General features: G+C 38.0%; 1 protein-coding gene across 2 annotated transcripts; it reads right to left on the bottom strand.

Moving 5' to 3' along the window:
• Positions 1 to 544: 544 nt before the first annotated feature.
• On the bottom strand, positions 545 to 17447 carry kcnj10a (potassium inwardly rectifying channel subfamily J member 10a). Of its 2 annotated transcripts, XM_056758139.1 has the most exons (7): positions 17400 to 17447; positions 16874 to 16932; positions 12842 to 13201; positions 12514 to 12725; positions 12099 to 12230; positions 11744 to 11921; positions 545 to 3166 (listed from the first exon to the last, which is right to left on the bottom strand). In XM_056758139.1, the coding sequence occupies exons 3-7, from the start codon at positions 13197 to 13199 to the stop codon at positions 2766 to 2768; spliced, it is 1281 nt and encodes a 426-aa protein (XP_056614117.1). In that variant the 5' UTR covers positions 13200 to 13201; positions 16874 to 16932; positions 17400 to 17447; the 3' UTR covers positions 545 to 2765. The 2 variants fall into 2 exon arrangements, with proteins under 2 accessions (XP_056614117.1, XP_056614110.1); XM_056758132.1 differs by lacking the exon at positions 17400 to 17447 and having other exon boundaries at positions 16874 to 17365.
• Between the last annotated feature and the right edge of the window lie 980 nt (positions 17448 to 18427).

The following is an 18427-nucleotide window of genomic DNA, read 5'->3' as shown; positions in this document are numbered from 1 at the left end:
ATATTACATAATTTTTGTCTTTGTGGATATCTTTCTAATCAAGTTTAAACACATAAGCTCATTATTAAATGAATGAGTGCGGGTTGTCACCCTCATTTTAATCACACCCCTTCATCCATTTTATAAACTCATTAGCTTTAAATACATACCATAACATATACGTAATATTGTCACGTATCATAAAGCCCTTCAGCTTACATCCCATAAATAATAATACAAATTATATTAAACATACAGTATATTAAGAGGACATTGAAAGGTATACACTGAATAGGGGTGAACTCCTGAATAGTCATGCTTGAATGTTTCACTTCTCCAAAGACATTGTGTTTGAGAGAGTTTGAATGTTCAAATATGCCAAAAATATTTAGTTATATTTATGTCTTACAGTATATACTGTAAATCAAGTGACTTCAGAAGAACCATCAATTCGCATCAAATTTGCATGAAGTGCTTTTACTTTAATGATGGTTTGTAGACTTACCTCACTATTATAATTTGTTTAATTTAACTCGTTATTGAACACATTGATAAAGTATTCATGTAACTTCTTCAAAACTAATTTATTAAAAACAGTCATTGTAGATCATTAGCAGTTAAAGTGACAAAAGTCCAGTTGTCGAAAGTGAACCCTGACTAAACACAGATGTTTCCTTACAGCCACAGTTTCAGACAAACAAAATGTAACAAAGTCAATTTTTGAACAACAGACAAAAGCAGCCTATAACTGTCCATAAAAAAACACAATTTCACCTGTGGAGAACACATCACTATATGTTAATATCACCACGTTACTCATACGATCGCTGTTTCTGCAAATGTGGAAATCATGTTGCTTTTTTGTACAAAAATTATGAAAAATTATTCATCAACTGAAGGAACACCACTGAATAGTGTATAATCAGATTATTATAAGTACATTTTTGAAATCGGCTAGGAGGAGCTCTTTATTACCATGTGACACATTCAGAGCAGGAAAGATTTCAAAGACTTACCATCGGATTTTCCCTTAAAAATACCCACATGAATTGTAATTTTTTTTCACTTGGGTTTCACGTGAAAATGTTTCAGAACCACATGCTTCATGAATCATTGCACATGAGAAAATCATGTGTCTCCTCTGTAATAATAATAATAATAATATTAATAATAATAGTTAGGATGCTAGTGTTGTGGGTTGTTGTCAGGACATTGCTATGCCATTTGCTCCATTCGTTTGATGTCTATAGGACTATTTCAACACTTTAATCATACATCTGTCAAATATTATACATTTGATTCTATAAAAAGTATAACATAAGTATAATGTACTTCTGCTCATGAAGTTAAGCAATCTGAGGTGTCATTCCTGTTCATACCACAAAAATGTGGCACAACCAGAATTTTTTTGTTTAAAAACCCAGTGTACAATTTGAACAACAGTAATACATGATTATTATTATTATTATATTATTATAAGTGACATGGCAGGCACATCGAATATATTAATAACAATAATTCAAAATACATTCTTTAACTCTTCATTTGAAATGTCTTTATAAAAAACAGAGCATACACAGTTAATCTGGACCCAAACAAAATATAAAAATAAACCATCGTTGTTGGTAAAGTGCTTTTAGTATTGTTAACAAAAATTTATGTTTATGCCAGTGACGAAAGATAAACTATGGGAAGAACTAGACTTTCACCCAAAATAGTTCTATACTGGCACTGTTAGAATATAGATAAAAACCACGAAGATGGATTTCAATGGAGTCTCTTCATAAGACATGAACAAGTTATTTACTTCAGTTTTTGTACTTCTGCTCTATTGTTGACTGCAGTACAGTGGTTTAAACATTATGATTTTCAGTCGTTCATGTGACCCCTGGGTCCCCTGTAATCCTGAATCCTTCTGTAAAAATACACTATTGTCCATGTGTTTATAAAGTCAGCTCTTCTCCATCAGAATGTTATGTTCTTCTCTGGTGTCTGTGGCACTGCTTTTCTTGGCCACAAGGCGGTGAAACAAACATTTCCAATAGACCATCTTATGAATGGTTGTTTGTATTGTGTGTGTCAAATCAGTAATGTCATGTGTAAAGCAGCCAAAATATAGTGAATCATCATTTGATTACACGTGGTCTAATAGTTTAGTAGTTTAGATCAATACAGTAATCCCTCTGGTTATATGTTTGGAATGAAATACTAACCAATTTACCCAATTTATTAGATTTCGTGTTCTGCCTACTATTGTCAATATAATATGTCAAACCGTTTGCATGATTTTTCAAGCAGTAGTTTACTACAATGTGGTCACATGACCACAACATCAAGAGGAAATTTCTGCAGCCTATTTTTTGAAAGCTTCTTAAATTTAAGAAAAATAATGGCTTGAACAGTTAAAAATGGTCGAGCATCTCTCCATGTTACCCATTGTATGCTAAAATTTTACTATTGCCAGTGTTGTCTGCGGTGTGCTTCAAACAGGATACAGTTTTAGACCCAGTGATAGCTGTTTGCTATACAGAACATTGCCTCTTTCTCTTTTCTGGCCCCCACATTTTATCATTCTTGGATATCAGTGTCTTTCAGCCCTAGCCAACTCTGCTGGCACGCTGCCTGGCAAAACAGGTAAACTCAGTGGTATTTAAAAAAAAGAAAGTTGGCTAACGCTGAATCAAACAAGTACACAGGCAGTTTATCTCCATCAGACCCTTTCTTCACCATACATACACCTCACGCACACCCAAGTCCCTCTCACTCATCTCTGTGTTTTATTCTTTCTACACATTACTAATGCGGACGCTAAGCTGTTCTCGCACCCGGCCCCTGTCCCGTCCCCGTTCCTCCCGGTAACTCTCCTCCAATCTCATCTTCTCTGTATCTGTCCCTTGGTCTCCACCTCCACTGCCTTGGTGATGGGGCGACTGCGTGTTATGAGGTGGGGGTTGTTTGAAGAGGGGCGGTGTCTTGGTCTTGGCAACCTTGTCAAAGAATGCAAAATCAGCTACATACTTTCCAGAGGAGGAGAGGGAGACGACAGGCGGAAACTCATAGCCCCAAAGGATCTCGTCGGGCAGGTAAGAGGTGCGAACCTGGCAGGTGGCCGAGGTGGGCTCCACTGTAGCACTCAAAATTACTAACAGCTCAAAGTCAGCCAGCTCTGGGTCCGTCCACCCACCACCTTAGAACAAAAAACAAACAGAAACAGAGAACAGTGAGAGACAATTATTGAGTACAGCAGACTTTATTTAGTCAATTTTGGAGTCACAGTTAAAGGTCTGATGTGTGATTTTTTGAGGATCTATTGACAGAAATACAATACATATCTATGTCCTCAGAGGTGTGTAAAGACCGTACATAATAAAGCATCATGTTTTTATTACCTTAGAATCAGCAATTTCTATATACAGTACATACACTTTACAAGGAATTCAACATATTGTGTGTACAGTAGTCCTAAAAGAGCTCAATATTTTTCTATGTTATCTCCTTAGCCAAGAAAGCTAAAACATTAAGAGACACCGTAGTGCTTTGAAAAGGAGTGAGCCGTTGGTGGCAATTTGCAACCTCACTGGTAGATGCCACAAAATTTTATACACTGGGCCTTTAATAAACAAAATGTTTGCAAGCTCTACAAGCATCATTCCAAAGACTTGAAGGTCAACACATTTAAACCATCGGAATTGAGTTCTGGAAACTAACCTTTGGGTTATAAACCCATAGCTTTATGACATATTGCCTACAGCAATGCCATAACAAGAAGTGTTACTAATAAAATGTAGTTGTTGCATAGCTAACATGGGTTAATGTATATAAGGGTTAATGTATATAAAAGTTACCAGTATGTTTCCTTTATTTTAAAGACATTTCTGTTAATGCTAAAATGTAATAAAATGCTGTGCAAAATTAAAAATACAGTAAAACAACTGTAAAAATGAATACGGAAATTTCCTTCATATTGTCCCCTTTTTTACGGACTTCTTTTTGAGTGTATATATGCAACCACGTATTTGGATTTCATTGCCACTCTGAGTCTTGTTTTCTTTGTAAAATGTAACTTTGTAGTGCTACAAAAAGACTAATGTGAAGCTTTTTCTGTAAGATATAAAGATGACATATTTAGGAACATAAGAACAGAGTTTGTAATGTATAACAGACTATGTCAGAAATGGAATTGCACTGGTAAAGCAGTTTAAGCACAGAAGAGTCCAATATTGAGCTAATGGTGGTGTTTGACTTACAGCCCCCAAACTACTAGGACTACTCTAATGAGCAGGGCCAGCTTTTACAACCTTCCACAAAAGCTACCAAAGACTCCATTAGCAGAGGTACAAAAACTCATTGCATTAATTCTGTTTCGATTGCACCAAGGAACACTGAACCCCTTTATGTTTACGCTTTTGATCAGTGTCTGTTTTCACCATGAGGTGGCACTTTTGTCAGTCAGCAGGATTTAAGTTGAGCTAAAAAGATTTTTTTTTTTTTTTTTATCGACCTGGCCAGCTAGTATGCTGCGTTGTGCAGTCAAAGATTCATAACATTGTATTGTTTGGTATGGTTGTTTCAATTTAGTTTTATGTTTATGATTTGTAAATCGTCTTGACCATTATAAAGCTCAGAACTAAGATTTATTGGGAATCTTTATCACTTAAGACTGAATGTTTTACCAATATTTCTCAAAAATGTAAGACATTTTTAATCTCTGTAGAAGTCCACCATTAATGTTTTAGGTTTGTACCCTAAATATGACCTGTGATAGCAGTGTTGCTTGCCTTGGATATAGGCTTCTCAAAATTCTTGAAAGATTTCGACATCAAGACACAACAACCCATGTAAACAAATGTAAGTGTGTTAAACAGCTATATGTGAAAGAACATGTATACTTAATGATCATGTCCACAAAATGCAAAGAAATATGAATATCATCACTTGTAAACATGCCATTCACCCATTGACACACACACACTCGCACACACACCTGCATCAACATCCCACATTCAGAGAGAGAGACTCATCTGTGAAAACAGTCCTTCCTCCAACCCAGACCCAGTTGTGCATTCTGGGAGTAAAAAACATGGGGTTTCATAACTCACAAACATACACACACATTAATCTCTTATCGTTCAGAATCATGTGTATATAATGAAAAATTAGGTGTTTTTTCTTGCTTCTTATTCACACCAAGTACAAGGATCCATGGACCACAAAAATATGTGGACACTTCTAGTAGTAGAATAAGAAACAACTGTCATTTATTTAAAAGGAAAAGAAGAAATAAAATATAGCATAAGCCAAAAAATCGCAAATAATAAAAAAAATAGATAACTGTGGCAAAAAGTATTGCGACCCATGGAACATGTCTGCATGTGATAAACTGCTGCAGTTACACACAATACCATTGTGAACATAAGGAGATCTGACTTTATCTTCGTAAAACCCCCTTGAGTTATTTTAAAGTTGTCATCAACAAAAATTGTATATTGACAAATAGTTCTATGTTGTTTGTGTACACATGACATCTAATGTTTTGTAATGTAATGCAATGATAAAAACATCCAAATACATTTAGAGTCAAAGTGGTTTGTGGTTTTACAAAGTTATTATTCTTTTATATTTGTGATACCAATATGTGTGTCATATAAAAAAGAATAAAACATGACTAATACTCTCATGACTTGTAATGGGCTACCAGTCTGCTCACTATCATTTTATAAACTGGTGTGGTAAAAATAAATTACAGTATTTATTGCTCATAACTCCACAGGAAAACAGTTTGTTACTTTCACCATAGTTTTGATTGGCAGTATGTTAATAGGGAATGTTCTACCAGAAATATCATCATAATTTGTTTACCCTCATGTCATTTAAAATAAATGACTCTTTCTTCTGTGGGACACAAAAAGAAGACATTTTGAACAATGTGTCAATGGTTTTGTGTTAATACAAGTCAATGAGGGCCCATTGTTTTTTGGTTGACATGAGGGGGAACTTAATTTGATGCCACAATTGAAGCTGTGTTTCTTTTTATTTCGTGCGCGCTGATATGTGTATGTTCTGCAAAGAGCTGTGAGCTCACATCATTTAAACATTCACAGTCATTTATCTTTACCTCACTGCCAGATATTACTTTAGCGGTTTATTAATATTTTTCTTTACTTTTTACCTTAGAGATGTGAGAGTAAACACATATTTGAGTGATTTTTGATCAATTTGGCGAGTTTAAATGAACGCACCCTGATGTTTTTGAGTTATTACTAAAGAAGTTTTTGATTGTTGTTTCTAAAAACAAACAACCTGCTAAACTAATGTGTTAACATAAGAATATAATGTTAAGCTTAAACATAATGTTTATCTCTGTCAATAAATATCTGCATTAAATCCTGGTCACATGAAAAAAAAAGATTTTAACAACACGCTCATTACGTCCCAGAAACGTTATTCGGTACGTCGCTGCGACGAATATAGTATGTTCCAGGTTTGTCTTCAGGAGGTTATCACCATGTCCCAACAATGCCCAATGTAACGTCATCAAGACGAAGATGGGAATCACAAAGTTACGTCGCTGGAACATTGTTATGGTAAGTCGTGGCAACGAATATGGTCTGGTCCAGGTACGTCTACACAGCGAAACTGTATTAGCTGTGAAGACCCCTCTGCATGTACCTTTTTCTGATAATATGACGTTAACAGCAACTAGAGCGCTCACGCTATAATCCTTGACAGACAGGACAGCTGTTTCGGTTGTCGCCTAGCAACATAAAAAAACGCTGCACGCTGCTCTTTTGAATGAGTCAACCTAAAGAACAGAGAGGCGCGCCCCCGTTTTTCAAACATGAAAAGCGCGTTCTATGTGATCGCCCCGTAGAGGCCCACATATGTCCTTCCAAACCTCTACACAAACACAATGCCACTTTCGGCAGCCTGGCACACCGTGTTTCTCTATTTTATTCCCCCTATAGATTCATACTCATTGGTCCACTGGGGGCTACACACATGTACACACATGTACACACAGCACTCATGCACAAGCTTGCGCACACACACATATTGTATTGACACACACTGTAACAGGGGACACGCTCTCATACACACTTTTTAAACCGGTGCCAGTTTCTTCGTTACGCCCCATTCATGTGCAAATGGGGCTCGGATAAAGAAAAAGAAATGGTTACTTGCATGGAAGAATTCTGAATGGCTATTTCTACCCCCAAATAACTTATGGTCAATGTTAAAAACAGAATAAGGATGCAGAGAGTCATCGAGAGTTTCATTTGGATTAGGTAGTATTAGAAGGTAAGTGGGCTCTATTAAATATAACCCTAAACCGTATAATCTGAATACGGTCAATTACTCTGGGTCATTCTGGTATAAGATGATGAAAAAGAAACAAAGATGGAGAGAAACAATAAACAGATACAGGAGGAAATGCACTGACAAGAAAAAAAAACTGTGTGACATGAGAATGTTCAGTGAAGGGCAAAAGATGAACGTGGGGATCTGAGGGGCTGATAGATTGGGCCCTGGATGGGGAAGCGACTGGGACCGTAACTGGATCCCAAACCTGCGTGTCAGCACCAGGAACTGGGCTGCTTTGTGCTTCTAATGAGACGCTCTGGCATGCTTTTATACAAGCATTGTAGCCAAAAAGAGAGAATGTATAAGGGGGGGGGGCTGAGGCATGGGTAAAGCTCTTTGCACAGATACAGAGAGATGGAAAGTGGAAGAGAATGACAAAATACAAGCTTTTCTGCCAATAATAGAATCCTCAAGTTCCTGTAAACACAGCTTCTCATACCCTCTTATTCGATTTTTTATTAAATTTACTACAAGTCACACAAAAGCTTTCTGTTGACTGCATAAAAATTGTGAAATCTGCTTCTGTTCTTTAACCTCCAAAATTAAATTAAACTTCAGAAGTCTTTCCCACTAAGGATATCTTTAATATCTGTTATTTATGAATGTGGCACTAAAGCTACGACCTTCACCCTTAAATCTGCAAAAAACAGAGCTAGCACTCATGTATTGTCCACTATTTCACACTCTAGTTTTGAATGGATCTGTTTATCACAAGAATGTGACAACTACATTACTATCCAACACATACTCTACCTACAACAGTTAAACAGATAACCGGTATGAGCTACAACAGACAATACTTAGTTAACATTTTCTGATATAAATTAAAGTACTGTAAAATTACTGCTCATATTTTGTGTTTTCGAATAAATCTCCAACCCTCATACATCTGGCACACATGCTATCTGGCATCATATGTACTTTGGACATGAATGAGGCCTTTTTTATGTGATGTATCCTGTTATATTATTGAGACGTCTGAATTGTGATTTTATGGTTAAACAAGGGTGAAAGCAATCAGTTAGGAATGCTATATGAGCCACCCATAGCAACCAAATAACAGTACCCTGGTTACCGCAACTGTGATATTAGTATACTTCTTTTAAACAAACAGAACAGTATACTTGCAGTATACTTTATGTACTTCTAAGAAATATACTCGAAATTACATTTAATTACAGTATATTTTTATAACATAACTATATAAATATTTGGCCTGTAATTATACTATTTCGTTCATATATTTTAAAGCATAATTAAGTTTTCTACCTTGCCTGTAGTTGTGGTTCTTTTGAGTAGCGTATTTATCATTGAGGACAGTGATATAAGGAAATCACTTTAGAGAGATTTTAAATTGTGCCATCATTTAATCACCTTAATCACCTTTGTCTCTCTTCTGCAGAACACAAAAGAAGATATTTTGAAGAATGTTGGTAACCGAACAACGGCGATACCCATTGATCTGCATTGTCTGTGTTTCCATACAAAAGAAGTTAAGGTTTTTAAGGATTGTTTTACTGTGCCTACTGCAAAAAAAATTGTTCAATTTACCCTCATGATTAAAAAAGCAAAATAGAAACATGAATTGAGCCACCTTTGGTCAGCCAGTTAGACTTGATTCAGGTGTGAAATGTCACTGGAAACAGGGCACCAGTCTGTGATCAGAGTGCCAGAACTCCCTGAACTTTTTGCCTCCGGTGTGACCTTAACACTGAAACAGAGCTTCTCTGGTGTCTTTGACAACTCTCCCCACACTGCTGTTTCACATTTCTCCCTTGAAGCATCTCTATCCTCAGAGCATCTCTGCTGGAGCCACAGGGCCCAACCATGCTATCCCTGTTCTCAGGTGTTCTCTATTGACAGTTTTCATCTGCCAACATAGTCTACACCACCACAATAACAAGAATCTAACACTGAATTAAACCCATTACGTTTATGTTTCTGGAGCCATGCTCTGTGAGTTAGGCTTCAATATTTTAGTTTGCAGCAATGAAGATATTTACGTACAGATGGCACCGCGGCAGTAGCATGAAGCGGCCATGCACTCCGGATCCAAAAGAGTGCTATTTTTGTTGTTGTTGTTATTGTATTGTAGCCTGTTTTATAGAACAAATGGAAATCGGAGCAACTGTGGACCATCGCCAGACCCTACTAAAATATAAAAACAACTCAAGAAACAACATACAAGTTGATCTGCGGGAGATCTCCAGATCTCAACGTTGCCTGATGCCGGTGGCCACCGGAAGGCGACATTAGAAGCGGTGCGTGAGAAGGCAAGGCAAGGCAAGTTTATTTATATAGCACATTTCATACACAAGGGCAATTCAAAGTGCTTTACATAAAATGATTGACAGAAAGAAATAAAACGTATCTTTAAAATGCAAATGATTTAAGATCACAAATACTTTGATTTTAAAAAACAATAAAACAGCAATAAAATTGATAAAAATGTGAGCATTTATATATAAAAAGAATAAGAGCAAAAATAAAATAAATTAGAAATAGGAGTGCAGTTGATGTAAACCAGCACAGTGCTCAGGTTGTGAATGCACAGCTAAACAAGTGTGTTTTTAATCTGGATTTAAAAGTAGCTACTGTTGGTGAACGTATGATGTATTCTGTAAGCAGAATAAGCTCAGATTTTTTGGTTCTGGTCAGAATCCTGGCAGCAGCGTTCTGAATGAGCTGCAGCTGTCTGGTGGTCTTTTTGGGAAGACCTGTAAAGACCTGTAAGGAGTCCACACAGTAATCCACCCTGCTGGTGATGAAAGCATGGACTAGTTTCTCTAAATCTTGGCTTGAGACAAAACTTCTGATTCTGGCTATGTTTCCAGATGGTAGTACGCTGATTTGCTTATTGCTTTTTGCTTAAGCTTATTGCTTAAAGCGGAAGTGTGGCAAATAGCCTGGACCCTAGTCGGCCGGCTCTCCATCTATCCTTCAGAGCAGGGGACAAGGTGGCCCTTAGAACAGCAAGGGCCAAACTGTCAAGATCCATCAAAGAGGCACATTGCGCACACACCCAGAAAATCCATAATCATGTCATGGAGAGCGGTGACACATAACGCATGTGACAGGGCATCCAAGCCATCACCAAGAATAGGACATCATCACCTAGGAAACCAAGGAAAACAACCCCCCTCCAAGCGACCAGGTGCTGTGACTCACCACAGCTGATGTAAGGATAGCTCTACTCAAAGTTATCCCATGGAAAGCTGCTGGACCAGACAACATTACTGGAAGGGTGTTCAGAGGATGTTCTGACCAACTGACAGATGTTCTTTGAGCAATCCCATCGTTGCCACATGCTTAAAGGCCACCACCATTGTCCCAGTGCCGAAGATGTCTGCTGTGTCCTGCCATAAATGATTACTGCCCCATTGCATTCACACCTATCATCATGAAATGCTTTGAGCAGCTGCATGAGGCACATCAATATCATGTTGCCCCCTCACTGGACCCGCTGCAGTTTGGGTATCGCCCAAAATGCTCCACCGACCATGCCATCTCCACCCCACTCCGCCTGACCCTTACTCATCTGGACAATAAAAAGCACTTACAGCCTTCAACACCATCATCCCTCACCTCCTGATAGGGAAGCTGAACCTGTTTGCCCTGAACACCTCCCTCTGTAAGCCAGCATCATCACTAAGAAAGCATCTCTTCTTCCTACGAAGGTTGAGAAAAGCCCATCTCCATCCCCCAATCCTGACCACGTTCTACAGAGGGACAATCGAGAGCATCCTGAGCAGCTGCATCACTGTCTGGTTTGGGAACTTTGGCGCATCAGACCACAAGACACTACAACGGACAGTGAGGACAGCTGAGAATATCATCAGGGTCTCTCTGCCCTCTGTCATGGACATAAAGACCACACGCTCCATCCGTAATGCCACCAGCATCATAGCTGACCCCAGTCACCCATCTCACACACTTTTCAGCCTTTCCAAAAAGGTACCAGAGCATTTGACTCCTGAATAAAAAGACTCAGGAATAAAATATATACATTGTAACACCCTGTTTCCACATTTGCACCAATAACTGCCCTATTTGCATATTTTTACACCAACACTGATGCTAATTCTTCATTGAACGTACAGTAGTATGATCACGTGGACAATGTATCGCTACTTATTTGCTATCTAATGTTTAATGCTGTGTACTGTGATTTATTTGTGTCACGTTTGCATTAAATGCCTGTTTTTTCCACCAAATGTTGTACTTGCACAGATTTGCACATGTGCAGTTTATCTGGGTAATTAATTCTTATGTATGTATAGCAAAATCTTGGAACCCTTAGAGTTAGTTTATTGTTTCAGACAGTTGTTGGAATTCAATCAGTAATATAAAATTACAAAACTCATTTTTTCTCTATAAAATCTAGTAGTCCCAACTCCTGTACCTTTAGCAGCCCAGGCCCGCAATGGACTGTTGTCATCTATCAAATGGTAGAAGGTGAGGGGCAAGATAAGGAAGGGGCTGTCACTTGACGTGTCAACTTGAAATGATACATTCCTCTGGTCCAGACGCACAGTCTCACCCTCCTTAGTCAGGGACGTCTGCAGCAGCTTACCTGATACCTGAGAGAAGGAATTGGAGATGTGATGACTTACATGTGATGATGGGAACTAATTTGAAAACAAAGACCTTTTGAGACAATCAATTATATCAATTACAATGCTATATAAATTCAACAGTAAGGGGGCTTCAGATAGCATTCACCCAAAAGAAATATATTTATACAAGAATGTATTTACCTGGCACCCCAGAAGCAGACTCTTTCGCATGTTAGCTACACGGATCATTAGACAAGGTCGCCCCTCATGATTGGCAACCACAGCATGCTGACTGAACTTCACAGTTTCACCACGTTTCTTCGGCCGAGCTACCTGCACGTTACACAAAAAAAAACATATAGCTTTTGACCAAAAACCAAACTCCACAAACTCCACATTTTATTTTCCACTTGAGCAGACATCTGAAGAGTTGACAGTGTACAGGGTGATGCCCCCAGTAGTGGTTGAGATGGAATTATGCCATCAAAAACCCAATGTAAAAGTAAGATATTGCTTTTTTGATAACTGTCCAATGTGGTGACCTCCGAGCGCAAAAGGCCTAAAGTACAGCTGTATCAATGACACACTACATCACATCAGGTTGAAAGTTGCGTACCTTGGCAAGAAAAGTTCCAGTGATGAAGATTTCCATCACCATAGTGATGACGAGTTGGACAATAAGCAATATGATGGCGAATGGACATTCTTCAGTGATACAGCGAAAGCCATAGCCAATCGTAGTTTGTGATTCCAGTGAGAAAAGGAATGCTCCTGTCAGAGTTTGGACCTGCATCACACATGGCGTATGGTTGGATGGGGGATCAAACTCTTGTGGGCAAGGGAAAAAAACAGATGTGGTTTACAGTCGTGATATATTTATATGTAACATTTTGTTATTGACTGTATAAGTTTCTGAAGCAGCCTGCATCAGTATTCCTGCTCACCTAACAAATCTCCATGCACGAGTGCCACCAAGTACCAAAACACTCCAAAGATGAACCAAGTGCCAGCAAACGTGGCTGAAAACAAGAAGAGCTTGTATCGCCATTGCATGTCCAGAAAGGTCGTCCAAAGGTCGCGGAGGTAAAGCGTCCCTCGGCCGCTGATGTGTTCGATGCGTACGTTGCTCCGCCCATCTTTAGACAACACCCGCCGACGACGCCTTAACGCTGCTGGTCCGTTTCCTGTAGAAGATCCACCTCCTCCCCCCAAAAGGGGCTTTAAAACATCTGTCTGCGTCTGGGAGTGGCAGACCTTCTGTGGGGAGGAGCTACGGGAGGACGGCGGCGTGGACGAGGTCATAGCTTGGAGCAAAGAGAAAACAATGAATTTACAAAACAAAATCTTACAATAATCAAGATGGACATACTCAATGGTATAAATTTACAACACCATTAATGGTTTTCAGATAACAGCACTCAGTATCAGATGGGCTATAATATGGTGCAGTTTAAGTTACAAAAGTATTTGTATCTTGTTGCTCTGACAAAAAGGACTTATACCTGATCCAGTAACTTTACTTTTTTGTGAAAAAGGCGTCTTCTTGTCGTATCCTGTAAAAATTAGGTCGTTTCGTAGCAGAACATCGGAAATGTCATAGGGGAAGCGAAAGCGATCTTTTCTAGTTCTGTCTAAAAGACATCTCTTGATGGAGGTGCATTAGGGACGCATTAGCAATTCTCAGCAGTATCTAAACAAAAACGACTTCTCTAAGAGCTGAAAAGGGTATGTGGCTTTCACAATGAGCCTTATCGTGGACACGTGAGTGCATCTTTTCCTCTTGAGGTTTATGTGAGCCAGCAAGGGGTACAGGGCTGGGTTTGGGAGGCAATCCCAGTGTCCGTTAGCCTTTTCGACATGCAGACCCTCCAGCTGCCCCAGCACATTAAATGCCTCTCATTCACACAGTGGAAGCAGCTGCCCTTATTTGAAGTCTAGTCGTCTATGGTGACCAACTAACATGCCACGCTCAGTTGGTGAGTGTGACTAAAGTTACTTATTCACCAGCCAAAAACACAAAAAAAGGGATGTTTTTTGGGGAGGCCTGGAAAGGATCAAAGCGTCAGATTTATATGTTGTTGCTTTTTTTAGTGTGTGCTTTTTCAGCCTTCACAGTTATGGGTCCATTTTTTGGCTCATATTATTATATATTATGGTGGATTGGACGTAGCTGTTGTTGTTGGGTTTGACTCTATTCATACTGATGTAAATAATATTTGGTTGTATTTGTACCTTATTTATATTTTTTCAAGAACAACTATTCTATAGTTTATGTAATAGTGATTTTTGGAATTGTGACAGATAGTTCCTATAGTAAATTTGGACATGAAAATTGATTTTGTATTCATCATGTGCCCAACTGACTTCAGTGACAGACATGAGGGGCGGACTGGACATCTGGCATACCGGGCGTTCTCCTGGTAAGCCGCTAACGTTTGGGGCTGGAACGGATGGTTTGGCCGCTCAGATGGACGTATTTTTAAAGTAAATGCACGCAATGCGAATGCAAAAGACACGTATGCACATCCCCCCCAATATAACATATAAAATATTTCCAGTAGAATAAAATAAATCAATGAATCCATTCATTTTTAAATCAAACAAGACTTTACAGTACAAACTATTGACTATATTTATATATTTATATTTATGCATTTGGCAGACGCTTTTATCCAAAGCGACTTACATTGCATTATCCTAAACATTTATACATAGGTATTTGCAAGCCCCTGGGATCGAACCCATAACCTTGTGTTGTTAACGCAATGCTCTTACCTCTGAGCTACAGGAAAGCAAGACTATTTACGGCCTCAGGGATGTTATATGAGAAATCACATCACATTCATTCAGGACATTTCTATCGTGCTATGTTTTGTGTGAGTATCTAAATTATGTTTTTATCTCTCTCAGCGTAAGCATTCGGAAGCAACTGAAATAAAGAAATTAAATGAATTAGTACCAGGGAGATCTGATACTCTCTCCCCACTTTGACCTCTCTCTCTCTGTCCCTTGTGCTGGACTCACACTGAGAGAATGAATAGGTATCTGTCTGGATCTGTGTGCTCTGAATACTAACGCTGACTGAGAGGGAGGGGGGCGGTTCCTTGCCAAGGCACGTGTTATTAGCCGAGTGTACACACAACTGACCTTTGAACTCCGGCGAGTATGCGCCCACATGCGTGCCTTTGCATACTGTATGCTGATGCATGCTGAAACATCTTCACAATTATCTATGGTCCTTAATCCTCATTAGTGAAAATATTATTGCTTTGCTTTATGTTGATTATTTTCTAATAAACAAATCATACAATCTTTTGTACAAAAGAGTCACATAATCACAAAATTGCTTACTGTATATAGTAATACCCCTTTTTATATACTGTACTTGACTGAATTTTATTGAATATTTAACCATGTGTTGACGTATAGTACCAGAATGTCTTATTTCACGAAGTCTGAATTTTGCGATGGTACTCAAGAAGCAACGAAGCGTTCCATGGTAAAACTTCCATTGAGTGTCTAGGCAGAGTTTACAAATTGCATTCTGTTTTTTTTGCACTCTTCCTGTAACTTTCCTCCCTCAATCTCTTCCTTTGTTCCTCGCTCTCTATCCTGTATACACAAAAATCCTTTTGTTTGGAAATGAGATGAAAGAGACAAAAGACACCATTGAAAAATACAACACTGCGTGAGTGAGAAAGAGAGAGATAGAGAAAAAGAGTGAGAAAAATTGGGAGAGAGTGAGAAAGCAGGGAAGGACTTTTGAAAGATGGACACAGACAAATACAGACAAAATAAAAACTCACTCATCAGTATTCTACTATTGTGCAAACTTTTACACTTCACTATTCACTAGATCCAACGGAATTCTAACAGTCTTAACACTTTACGTTTCACACTGACCACTCAATGTGCACTTGACTTTTTGACGTAGTTCACCGCAATATAATCAATCCACAATCAAATATGTAACTGAACATTTCCACATTTCTTATTTAATAAACCCCTTAACCCACTGAAAAATAGTGTGGTAGGGAGCTTATCATTTTTATCAGTCAAAGTGGTTATTTGATAGTGGTGATTGTGCTGTCTTCTTTGTCATATCTCATCATCAGTAAATATTATTTTCCTACAGGTTGTAAATGAATAGAAATTATTATTTAATTGTATGAACTGTATGAAAATAAATGGGAATAAAAGACATTTTCAATGTTTGTAATTCTGTATGCTGTATGTTATTACAGTAGTTAAATTAGTTGTCACTGTTGTTAAAGAACTGACAAATACATTCAACAGTGTTAAACGATTACCACTAGCCTACCTATAAAACACATACAAAATTGAAGCAGTATGTTTTTAGTTTTTATATCTTCACAAACACTGAATGAATTTGTGTATCATCTTGCAAAATATTAGCAGGTCAACATAAACCTAAATTGTCTGGTTGTGAGGTTTTTTTTCATGAATGTATGTTTATGTTTTATATTGGAATATACTTGTGATCTGCGGTCGTTGTTCTGTTGTTTTATGTTTAAGAATAAAAATAATGTAATAATCAAAAGATACATTATACCTATTAGGAAATGTATAAAAATCAGTGCCTCAAATATTCAGCAACTCAATTTTCCATCCTGTCTATTACTCACATAATTTTGCTTATTTCCACAGTAATATCTTACAAGTACATATAATGTAAGGTAATCACAGTACATTTGATACATCTTTCAAGTGTTAAGGTGCACCTGTTTATACAATGATGTCCTTGTTATCACATAAACAGTGGTTAGGATGTAGGCTACATCATTAAGTTTTGGCAAATGTTGTTGATGATAAATGTATGTAGGCCTATTAAAATAGGCAAAATTCAAATACACAAATGTATTATTTTGCCTCAGATGAACACAATCTCGGCAAATAACGTTCAGGCCTAACAAAAGCAAGAACTATAGATTTGAAAGGTTTACCCCAGCACTTACCTTTACGTTGTTCTCGAATGCCGCTCTCACTTTGTGTAATTAAAGTTCACACCGATTTCCTAATTTTAGGAAACATGTGAAAGAATTTAGGGTGAAATTCTGAGAAAGTGTTCAGAGCGCATAGAACCGCGTTAGTTTCAACTTTGTCAACATAATCCAAATCAGAAGAGTGACAAGAACTCCGGCGAGTTCCACATGTTTATCACATTAATAAAAAAATAAGGCGATTTGAAAATGTGTACATTTATATACGTCTCTAAATTCGACAAAGTTTCCAAAATTAAAAAATGTTTAGATCGTGCGTCTGTAGTGTCAGTCGGTGCCGGTCCCAGTCGAACATTAGCAATTTATTATGTAATGCATCTCTCTCTCTCTCTCTCTCTCTCTCTCTCTCTCTGTCTCTCTCGCCTTTCTATACTTTATCTTGTTTTAAGTGGAACTTCACAATAACTTGTGTGAGTAGTTCTACTGAAATGTTTCTCCTCTGGTGTCAAACATCCCTTTCATAGTTGATGAAAATACGTACTTTGCGCGTCTCAGCACTATTTAATTCATTAATTCAGTTGCCCCTCCGCTCCTCCTTCTCACCCCCTGTGTCTCCGTCTGTAAATAGAGCCCTTGTTGAGCTCCTCCGCTGTTCAGCCTTTGTAAACTTTTCTACTTGATTTAAATGTCGAAATGAAGAAACTGTATGTTGCTATTGTTCGAAAGACACATGCTTGATAAATGCGAGCTCGGATGTAATTTGTTCTATGGCAAGTTCCCCCTCTTTATCATCTTTTTCCTCGGCGGAATTTGCGTCTTTTTTAGTGACATCACTTTGAAGTCCATCCTGTACCATGAGGTTTGAATAGCTTAGCAGGTGCAAAACGAATAAGCGAGGCGCTTGATAATTACGATATAATTAGCATTACGGTTAATATTACGCAACATTGATGTTGACTAATAGAAAGAAAAAAATGTTAGGCAGATTGTGGTCGGGAAAGTGTTACGGAATTAAATAAAAAAAGCCTCGGATTTAGGATATTTCTCACCTCAATCTTTTCTGGAACGGCGCTGTTTTCATGTTTAAATACTTTAATGTTTCTAAATCATTTCTAGCATCAATGTTACTTAATAAGGAACTTACTAATAAATTCAGACTCGTCATGCTTTCGAGCTTTTTTGTGGTTGTGGAATGTATTTGCAGCAAATTAGATATATCTATAAATTATACAGGAAACTTCTAACACTGTATGCATAGACCAGAGGTTCTCAAAGTGGGGTCCGCAGTCCATCTTGGGGGCCCATTAAATAATTTGTGACCTGTGCATAATGATCGGGATTGTGCACGGTGTTATTTTGAGATAGGCTCAAGGCAAACGAAGTGAAAAAGGGTTTTTTTGATCGGATTTGAGATTTTCCTAAAAATAAGTAGGCCTACATCAAGCTCTCGTCTGGCAATCCCAATGCTCCAAATAGTAATTAAACATCTAAAATGGTTTTCATTTGTACGTTTTCTGAAAGGTGCACATTTCTCTTATATTGTAAAAGTATGCAAGGCTAACTGTTAAA

Source organism: Triplophysa dalaica, chromosome 1, assembly GCF_015846415.1.
Source record: "Triplophysa dalaica isolate WHDGS20190420 chromosome 1, ASM1584641v1, whole genome shotgun sequence".
NCBI classification, from domain to species: domain Eukaryota; kingdom Metazoa; phylum Chordata; class Actinopteri; order Cypriniformes; family Nemacheilidae; genus Triplophysa; species Triplophysa dalaica.
Note: the sequence above shows the minus strand (reverse complement) of the source record. Positions and strands in the feature narration are given on the sequence as shown.

What these genes read in the sequence shown, in the direction of transcription:
- kcnj10a (XM_056758139.1), bottom strand. Translation starts at nt 13,199, where the DNA reads ATGACCTCGTCCACGCCGCCGTCCTCCCGTAGCTCCTCCCCACAGAAG. An exon ending in CGTGCATGGAGATTTGTTAG is followed by an intron (nt 12,726 to 12,841) that starts GTGAGCAGGAAT and finishes CTTGCCCACAAG; the next exon opens with AGTTTGATCCCCCATCCAAC. An exon ending in GTCTGCTTCTGGGGTGCCAG is followed by an intron (nt 11,922 to 12,098) that starts GTAAATACATTC and finishes TCCTTCTCTCAG; the next exon opens with GTATCAGGTAAGCTGCTGCA.